This window comes from Corvus brachyrhynchos, unplaced genomic scaffold, assembly GCF_000691975.1.
Source record: "Corvus brachyrhynchos isolate BGI_N302 unplaced genomic scaffold, ASM69197v1 scaffold479, whole genome shotgun sequence".
Lineage (NCBI taxonomy): Eukaryota > Metazoa > Chordata > Aves > Passeriformes > Corvidae > Corvus > Corvus brachyrhynchos.
Window position 1 is genome coordinate 94197 of NW_008240089.1, and position 10019 is coordinate 104215.

Consider the following 10019-nt stretch of genomic DNA (forward strand, 5'->3'; position numbering starts at 1 on the left):
AGGGAAGGAAATGTCCTGCTCACCCCAGGACTGTTCCTTCCAGAACAAGAGCAAAGCACACGGAGAAACCCCCGCAGCTGTCCTGGGGCTCTTCAGCAGCTAAACAAACATGAAGGCTGATGCCAGGAAGTGAATAACCAGTGTGTTAAAATGTAAATCATCTCCACAATGACCAAACCCAAGAACAGTGAATTCCTACAGCCATCACTGCGGCAGAACGAGGAGAACTCAGCCCCATCAGAACAAATCTTTTCCCACCCAGCCCACGGACACTCTGATGTTGATGCCCTTCTCTCTGTACCTTGTACTTCTGCCTCAGCTCCTCGGTGTCTTCCTTCTCCACCTCCAGCACTCGCCTCCGCTCTGTGGCATCCTCGGCGTAGTCGAGCTGTTTAAAAAAAAAATAGAGAAAAGAAGAAGAGATGCAATTTGGCCCATAAATACACTGCATTATCAAATCTGCCGAAAGCACAACTTAACAATTTTAACTGAAACAGAATCTATGCATGTTGTACTTTACCTTCCCTCTTTTGTCACCCCAAGTGTAAAACAGGTCATTAATCCCCCTGATGTGGAGGGTCCTGGCAGGCCCATAGCAGCTTTGGGGAGGGGAAATCTCACAGCCCAGGGATTTTGGGGAGCATCCAGACCCCAGAACTCAGCCTCACAAGGATAAACAGAGGATGCATTTTGAGAAGTGTTTTCTTACTGCGCTGATTTAAGAGAAAGTTGTTCTTGGGTGCACAAACTCTCACTTTTAAATGTCTCTCCCACCCACTCCCAGAAGCCCTGCAGGGGTGAGGGGCCAGGGGAGCTCACCTCCATCTCCATCCGGCCCATGCCCATGACATCGTACTTGACGACAATAGGGATGGGATCTGTCCTCCCTGGAAGAGGAACACACAGAGAGGGGTCAGCAGAAGCCCAGCACGACAGCTCGCTGTACACATTGGGTTTGGGTGGTTAGAGATCTTGCCTTGGAGTGCAGAGACCAGAAAGCTACAGTGAACCAAACACGAGCCATTCTCACAGCTTACAGCCAACCCTGCGCCAGCTCCGACCGGCACCCAGCATGACAAATGCATTTTCTGAACATTAACTGCTCATGTAAAAGCTCCTTGTGGCTCATGTTCCCCCACGAAAGCCCAGGGAAGAGGCTGATAACAGGACTTGAACCTTTTCCTCAAGGCTTCCACATCACGCTCCTCATCCTCCCATAGGAGTGAAGAAGCTGCTAAATACATTTCACTGTTGGAGCTCATGAATAATCAATTAGAACATCCCTGCACGGGATGTGGAAGCCTCCCTCCCACCAGCTTTTGTCCCTCCCCAGGAGTAAGGAATGCTGAGGAGAAGGATGGCACAGAAGCCAAACTTCTCCCATCCCAATCACCCAGTCTAGGCCAGGCGGTCGGTCCCTGGTCCCCCAGCCCCCAGAGCGATGCTCTGGCCCCGCTGTGTCACCTGTAAGCTGTGAAAAGGACTGGTTGCGAAGAAAATTGACTTTGAACTAATCAAACTATGCTGGAGATTTATATTTTTTTTTTAAATCGTATCTTTAATCCACTCATAACCAGCCAAACAAAGCAAAATGGGGCAGACAAGCACTTTACTACCACAGCTTTTTATTTTTTTATTTTATTTTAAATTATTATTTTGATTTTTACATCACAACTGGCACTGGTGGTTGTGATGTAACCCACTGACAAAGTACTTACCTTCTCCGGTGCAAACCTTGAGTGAGAAAACAGAATGTTTACTTCCCTTATTATTGCTCTTGTTTGGTGTAAACAACTCTTTTGTTATACACACATACACAGGTATTATACCTTTGGGCTAAAAGATCGACACGTTGGAGTCATGCCAAAATAGTCCATTGCCATCCACATGTGCAAAAGGTTAAAGTCTTTAAAACTGCCTCAGAAAACCTGGATAGGTGTGAACTCTTTGCCAGCATCAGCCATAATTCCTGCCAAAGCTACAGCCCCAGAGGGGCTTTTGAACCTTACAGACATGTGTTTTTATTCAGAAATAAATCCATTTAATTAATTGCTTCACGGTTTTGTTGACATGCCCAGGAATTTGACAGGCAGGTATCCAGCAGGTCCAAAAGTAGTGATCACATTGATCTGAAATGGTTTGGATTGAGCTTTCCTTTGGGTATTTAATGCTCAATCTTTGACAAGGTTTCTCTTACGCCCAATGGTATAATACAGTAAGCAGTGACTGCAATTTTTAGCAAAAGGACCAAATTAAAGACAGGTTATAAAAATGACTTCCTAGGTGCAATATCACTTTCATAACGTCTCAGCCAGGGATTTACTGGTAAGTGGTGAACCCAAATGGAATGGCTGGCACCAAGTGCCAACAATTTATTATGTAAATTTTTTTTCCAAGCTTTTTCTTTTTGTTTTGGTTTGGTTTTGGGTATTTTTGGTTTGTTTTTGTTTTGTTTCTCCAGCAATTGAGATCTTTTGATGCAGCCTCATTGCCCTGGTAAACCCCTGTATACAAACAATGCATCAGTACTTTTGCCTTCTAAGGCAGTCAAAGTTTTTTGGGCTGGTTTTTTAAATTCAAAATCTATTTGGAAATTGCAGTAGCAAGTGCTAGTGCCCATCGTGTTGGGGGGAAAAAAAAAATCAAGTTTGGACAGTATTAAAATTTTATGTTTAAACTGATTTTGGCAGTTCTAACACAAACAGAAACATCCCTTCTTAGCAATACCCTTTAATGAACAAGGATCAGACAAGTGTGCATAAAGAAAGGAAAGGAAAGGAAAATGAAAGACCAAGCAGAAGGATGATGGCTACAACAGAGAAAGTAAGCCTAACATTGGTGCACTGATGACAAAAGGAGTAATTCAGTCTGAAAATAAAAAATTACCACTGCTAAGTTTACCATCACCACAACAAGTCCAGGATCATAACGCTGTAAAAAAGAAACACCATTTGTTAGGCAGAAACCATTAGGGGCAGAAAATAGGCCGTTTGGCAGGGAGGATGGGTTAAAAAAAATAACAGGAGGCTTCTTGCTCACCCCTCCACCCCATGACCGTGCTCTGCCCTGCGGAACCAGGGAGCCATCGGAGCAGCTCTGATTCCTTTTGGGTGTTGGGAGAGCTCCTGGTGACGGCCCTGCTCCAAGGAGGCACTGAGGCACACGTAAGCAGGCAATTTAAAAAGGAAACAAATCAGAATCTTAAGGAAATAACAAATTCTGGGCCAAAAGGAGCTCTGCTTGCAGCTAAGAGGAGAATATTCCATTGAAAAGCGATGCCTTTGTTTTAAACGGAACCATCATTTCACTATGAATGGAACACCCTGTGTGACACCCAGGTGACAAGTGGCATGTCCAGGCACACAGCACAGCTATGGCAGTAGTGCCAGCCCCACATGGATCCCCCTGGAGCCAGCTGGGGCAGCAGGACACACTGCTGGGCACTGGGGTGGCCTCGCTCCGTGTCCAAGGAGAGCCAAGATGGTGAAGGCACACGGACAGGCTCAGGGCCACCCCTCACCCGCTGGCTGCCAGGTGGGACATGGGGAGCAACCAAAGGGGAAGATGGGACTCTGCAAGTTAAGCTCATTACTTCTCCTTTGAAGGAACTTCCTCAAGGAAAGTTTATCCTACTGCTGGCCATGACAACGGGACCTTTCCCAGCACGTAAACCTGGCTCGGACATTGGGAGCCTCCGAGGTTTGGGGTCCCTGCTGAGCCTTTCCGGTGCACCAGCATGCTTTGAAGGGAACATAAGCTTCCAAGGCCCAGAATTCCCACACTTCCTGCCACTCAGCAGGGCTGCAAGCAGTGCCACACGGACAGCTAATTCCCAGGTTGGATCCTGCTGTGTCCCTGCCCCAGCCCCTGCACCCCGCAACATTTATTTTCTTTTTGAGGCAGGTCACAAACTCCTTCACAGACTGGTCACTGCACAGGCCGCAGAACCCAAAGCAGAGAGGGTTATTGCATCAAACACTTCCACACACAGGGATAATCTTGTGGAGGACAGAGCAGGAAGCTCCAGCGGGATGGGAAAAATAACCAGCTCACACAAGCGTCACACCTTAAAAAACCCGATCTCAAAGTGAATTAGGTTAGTAATGATGCCCTGGACTCAGAAATGAAATGAGATTCCCAAACTGACCAGCTGTACTTGTTTTGCTTTCCTCTCCCCAAGAAATACGAAAACCTTTCTCCCAGCTTGTGAAAAATTGCTCAGCCCCAAACAAAGCCCGACAGCCGCCCCCTTCCCAGAGCCCTGCAGTGGCAGGGAGCAGGCAGCACGTGGCCAGGCAGGCTTCTCCAAATTCCCTCCTTTTTAATTGCATAAAGTTACTGGACGACCTAATTCCTCCCCCCCCCCCCAGTGCTATAAATTAATAAATCTTGGGAAAATTCATCCTAAGGCTTCAGGGCTTTGGTATCAGACACAGGTCATACTGCACATGGACGACTGTGGCTTCAGGGCCATGCTCTGGCTCTGGACATGGCACGGGTGCTGCTTTGCCCTTTGGAATGGGAATATCCCAGCCGGAGCTGCCATCTGAGCCCATCTGGAAACACCAGCATTGGCAACACCAACCCATGTTTTATCCTGTTTTTAACAAGTCAAAACAGAAACACAGTTTTCATCAGATTTGCAGATTCAGGGGAACTCCTCCCTCCAAAAACAGCATCATGGCAACAGAATCCCAGAATGGTCCGAGTTGGAAGGGAACTTAAAAACTAGTTCCTCCCCCTGCCACGAGCAGGGACACCTTCCACTATCCCAGGCTGCTCCAAGCCCCATCCAACCTGGCCCTGGACACATCCAGGGATCCAGGGCAGCCACAGCTTCTCTGGGCACCCTGTGCCAGGGCCTCCCCACCCTCACAGAGAAGAGTTTCTTCCCAGTATCTGATGTAAATTGATCCTTATTAAAATTTCTAACACCAACTCCTTGTCCTATCCCAACAGGTAAGTTTCTCTGCTAAAGAGACATTCAGACAGGAATAAAAAAAAAAATTACCCCAAAAATTCAGTGTTAACATAATTCCATCAAATCTCTTTCAGTGTGTCCCTTATGCACAGTGTGTAAGCACCACAGAAGGAACACAACTGTAATCCTGCTTGTTTTGTTGACATCTTCATAGAAATTCCCCCCAGGTACGAGCTTTGTAGGATGCAATCCTAGAGGACTGATTGATATCACACTTGTCACCAGAGGAGAATTTCATAAACTCAGCGTTTCCAGAGGACACAGACAACAAGATCTGATCTTGTTGGACATGGAGGATTTCTCCTTATTCATTATCTTTATGCTGCAACTGAAACCCACAGTCAGACACAACTTTGCAGGGAGTTTTAGCTGCTCCTGGAAAGGGACTATCCCTCAGCTGTGTGCAGGGCAGTTTCATGACCACAGCACTGGGTTTCTCTGGTGGATAAAGGTTGGTGTGTTCAGTCAGTACAAACCCCACTGCAGGCTCTGGAAGGGAAACAGGTGTCTGGAGTCAGCAACCAACACCTGCAGGAATGGATCCATAGGGACACAGGGCTCACCTTCAGCTGCACTGTCTGGGAAGGGGGAGATGGGGAGGAGTCCCTGTGCTCATGAATGAGCTGCATTTTCAAAGACGAGGATTTTACAACACTCAACACTCCTGGGACCATTTCGATACAGCCAAGGGAGTTGGGCTCTGCTTCCAGGAAACAAGTGACAGGACAAGAGGAAACAGCCTCAAATGGTGCCAGGGAAGGTTTAGGTTGGATACTGGGGACATTTCTTCATGGAAAGGGTTGTCCAGCCCAGGCAGAGGTTGCCCAGGGCAGTGGTGGAGTCCCCATCCCTGGAGGGATTTAAAAGCTGTGTAGATGTGACACTTGGGGACATGGGTTAGTGGTGGCCTTGGCAGCACGGGGCTCCCTAAGAGTCTATGAGGAAGCAAGACCTGTCCTGTTGAAAATTCAGCCTCCTCATTCAGTACCTCAGAAGGGGAGAGGAGAGAAAATCCACTCATTTTCACTGGTGCACAAGCCTGGGGTGCTCCTCACTGGCTAAAAATGACACCACATTACCAAACTCATTCCAATTGTTGCAAGAAGCAAATAAGCAAACAAGGGCAAGCTTTAATCCTGGTCCCCTTTGGGAATTAGATTTGTGAGATCATCCTGTTTATGTCAGATTTCTGGAAGGGGTATAAACAATCAAGAGATTCAAACAAAGGTCCATCATCCTCAGTGGCAAACAAAGTTCCAGAGAGAAGAAAGTGTTTTCCAAGAACACAGAAACTGCACTGTGAATTTAATCCTTACTAAGCAGAGGAGAAATGATGAGAGAAAGTCAAGTTGTAAACACCCCAATCACATGGAAAACTTCCAATGGGAGCTCAAAACTTTGCAGACACACAAACCAAGGGTGACACTTGCAGAAAACCAAGCTGAGGTTTGACACTGAGCCACCAAGCAGAGCTCCTTGAACTTTTGCAGGGGAAGGAACATAGTGAAGTCTGGGTCAAAAAACATTCCTAGCCAAATGCTGGGCAATGGATTAAAGAGCAACACAGAAAGTGTTGGAGCAAGAACACAATTACTGGTTGATTTAGGACAGAAATTCGAGGCAAGAGTTGCTGTCTGTGTACATCTTGGTAAGCAGACAGGGCTGAAGGGTCTGGTCTGATTCAGGGCTGCACTGAGGAGCGAGGCAGGTTGTGCATGGCCACGGCCTCTCCCTTCCCCACACTCATCTCTCCCACTTTAATAAAACTGCTCTTCCATTGCACCAGCACAAAGGGCCAGAAGGCCTCGTTCCGAGCCAGGCGAAGGCCGTCTGTCACAGTAACACGTGGCACTGACAGCACAAGGATTTCAGATCTCACCGGCTACACCCACTCAAGCAACACAAACTCACCACCTGGAATCAAGGGAAGGATCTTGCACCTCCAAAAGCAAACAACAGGGCAACTGCATCCTCCAAAGGACACTGAGGCATTGAGCAAACCCTCCCTTTCAGTCTGTGGTCTGCTGGGGTTTAACACAGCAGTGAAGATGGGTATGATGACAGCAGCCACAGCACCCAGGTTTCTCAACCTGAGTTCGCATGAGAATATCCCTCTTAAAACCACTGCAGTGATTTGTGTTGCAAACACAAGCATGGAAACGTTCCTCCATGCCAGGATTGAGGTTCCCGTGATGACATGTGAAGATATAAGAAGATAAGAGAGTGTTCACAGCTATTTCTTGGGTAAGGTTGCCAAACCAACCCATAACTAATGAATAAAGGCACTGTTAAGCATTTTTATCTGCCTCTCCTGTATTTTCTTGTATTTATTACAAGGCTCCAAAACCCAGAAAGAAATCTAACACCCCTCAGATGCTCATTGTTCCATGTTCACAGGCCTGACACACATTCACCGTCTGCCTCCACGAGATCAGAGGACCCAACAAATGGAAAACACATTAATAGCCGAGCTGAAGCCATTTGGCGAGCGGGTGACAGCACCAGGATTCAAGACCTTGGAATTCAAACCCTGAGCTCATTTCTCCAAGCTGCAGCTGCCAAGCGATCACATTTGTGACTGATCTCAGTTGCTTGAGTGGTCAGAGCTGTTTATTGCTCCCCACAGCCCGAGGAACATCCAGCAAAGGCAGTGCCCGCAGCCACCTGGCACTGCCTTGGAACAGGGACTCAGATCCGGCTTCATCCCACAGCCAGGGATCACCCCAGGGGCTGCCAGGGAGAGGATATTTCCTGCCTGAGCCGTGGGATCACGGCTTCACCTGCAGCCCTGAGCAGCTTCCAGCACTCGTCAGACGTTTCTGCTCTTCCACCCTGCTCAGCCCTTGGACCAAGAGGGAATGTTTTCCCTTTTCTGAACAGATTTAGGGAGGAATGTGCCAAAGAAGAACTGCACCATAGTGATGCTGAGGGGAGGAGTGCTGACTATATTTATCCTCACAGAATTTGCAAGTCAGAGCACAAATCCACTTGTGCTTTTTCTTTTAATTGAAAACCACGCAACAATAATACAGCTTGATGGAGGAACTGAATTTTAGCATTTGCTAACACATTTGCTATACCTGACTTTGCTACCTAGCTAGATGTACTCACAAAAGGATAAAAGAAACCCAAAGCACTTTTTATTAACTGCTGCTCCCCGTATCACCAGGATGATTTATACAATCAGTGCGGGGCACACCTTGATCAACAGGAACAGCACTGCCCTGACAGTCTGTGCAGCTTCACTGCTTTCAGTCTGAGTGGAAGGGAACAAGGATGCAGGAGGGGTTCCCAGCTCCACATGGCACTGCCAAGAGCTCCTGGGGACACAGGCACGGCCCTGCCCTCTCCTCGCATGTTACATCAGCAGAGCTGCTCCCCAGGGAGATCAAAGCAGCTCTTCCAGAACAGTTACACTGAAATGATGCCAAAACTTGGCTAAAAACGAAAGCAAACATGAAGGAAGTTATTACTAAATAGGAAGATGAATTGGGACAGAAGGCATTTCTTCAGGACCAAAGGCTACAGGGGAAGTTCCTGCCACTGCAAGGACCTGCCCAAAAAGGGACATCCCTGCCCTAAACAGAACTACCTGCTGCTTCTATTTCCTGAGTACTGGAGATAATCCAAGTCCCAGTACAGACCAGCAGCCACCCACCTTGAAACTCCTTTTCGTTTCACTCTGAGCATTTTCATGACAATAACCAAGTGCTGAATGAGCTGCAGCAGTTCTTGAGGAGCAAACACACAGAAATTCCAGAGCTGTACTGAGCCCCCACATTACCTGAGCTGTTTGATTCACAACTGAGACACTGAGGAGCAGCTCTGCCATGACAAATCGTGTGATTTCTGTTGCCATAGCAAAGTACTAGATTGGGATTCACCTCTCAGAGATACCACAAAAGATCAGGATAATCCTGGTCTTCGGAATACTGTGGGAACGTGAAGTAAATCAATACTTTTAAACATATCAAATTAATCATATAGGGCACAGCTTGTGGTGTGGGGGAACTTGTAACTGCTTCTGTACAGGCAGTGGGGCTGTTTTTAAAGGGTCAAGGCTGCAATCAGGCAAGAGTATTTACTTAATAGAGAACTTTAGAGAGGCAAACCTGTGTTGAATAATTACAGTTGCTACCTGGACTGGCTAAGGATGAGCTGGACCTGAGCTGGTCAATCCTTCCTCAGAGTAACCTCCATATAGCCAGTAAACAACAAACCTTCCTCCTGCCCTCTCCAAACCCTTCCTGCAGAGCTGCCCACCCTCCCCAGGCCCTGCAATGACCCAGGAAACAGCAGGATAACCTACTCAGTTTCCCCTGGTCTAATTAAATGAAATTAAACTACTGGCTTTAGTCTCACAGATATACCTCTAGAGTACTATTACTTCATCTTAAACACACAAGTCCAAAAGAAAAAAAAAACCCGTAAGTTCTCAGCACAATTATTTTTTTAAACAAGACTCGTCAAAAAATTTGACGGAGAATAGGCAAAGAGCTTATAAAAATATTTTCAAATGTACGATTCAAATTATCCCACTTCCGCACGTCAGTCTCCTGGCTTTTCATAATACTACTTTAACTTAATGGGGAATACTCATTCCAAGAGAAATCATTAGAGTGTGGTTGAATTCAGATTTCCCTCAGCCCTCTCATTCCCCTCCTGACTTACGTAACTCCTGATTTATTCAAAATCCTTGGGCTCACTTAGCACAGGACTTCACACGAAGGTCAGGCAATGTTTTTAACCAATCTTTTCTCGTTTCATTTTTTCAGGAGACCACAAAATTCCGGATTATCAACTACAGGTGTTCCCCCAAAGATAAAACAGGCTACAATCACCATTTTCTCACTTGTCAGAGCACAACCATCATATATCTCCATGGAAGTGTCTCCCTAAGCCATACTTTCCAAATTAAAAAATATCCCTGTCAACTGGCAACTCCTGCTTTTTCATATTCACTGGCTGTTAGCAAGCTGAAGCACCATGTCCAAATATAACACAAGTTGTTTGTGGGGAAAAAATGATGAAAAACATC

General features: G+C 46.7%; 1 protein-coding gene across 1 annotated transcript in view; it reads right to left on the reverse strand.

Moving 5' to 3' along the window:
* Positions 1-10019, reverse strand: part of GPATCH8 (G-patch domain containing 8) — a 38850-nt gene that overhangs the window by 17779 nt on the left and 11052 nt on the right. Inside the window, 5 exon segments of the mRNA XM_017744745.1 lie at positions 302-388; positions 820-887; positions 1719-1734; positions 2887-2931; positions 3040-3153. Of these exon segments, the coding sequence (XP_017600234.1) occupies positions 302-388; positions 820-887; positions 1719-1734; positions 2887-2931; positions 3040-3153 (330 nt within the window).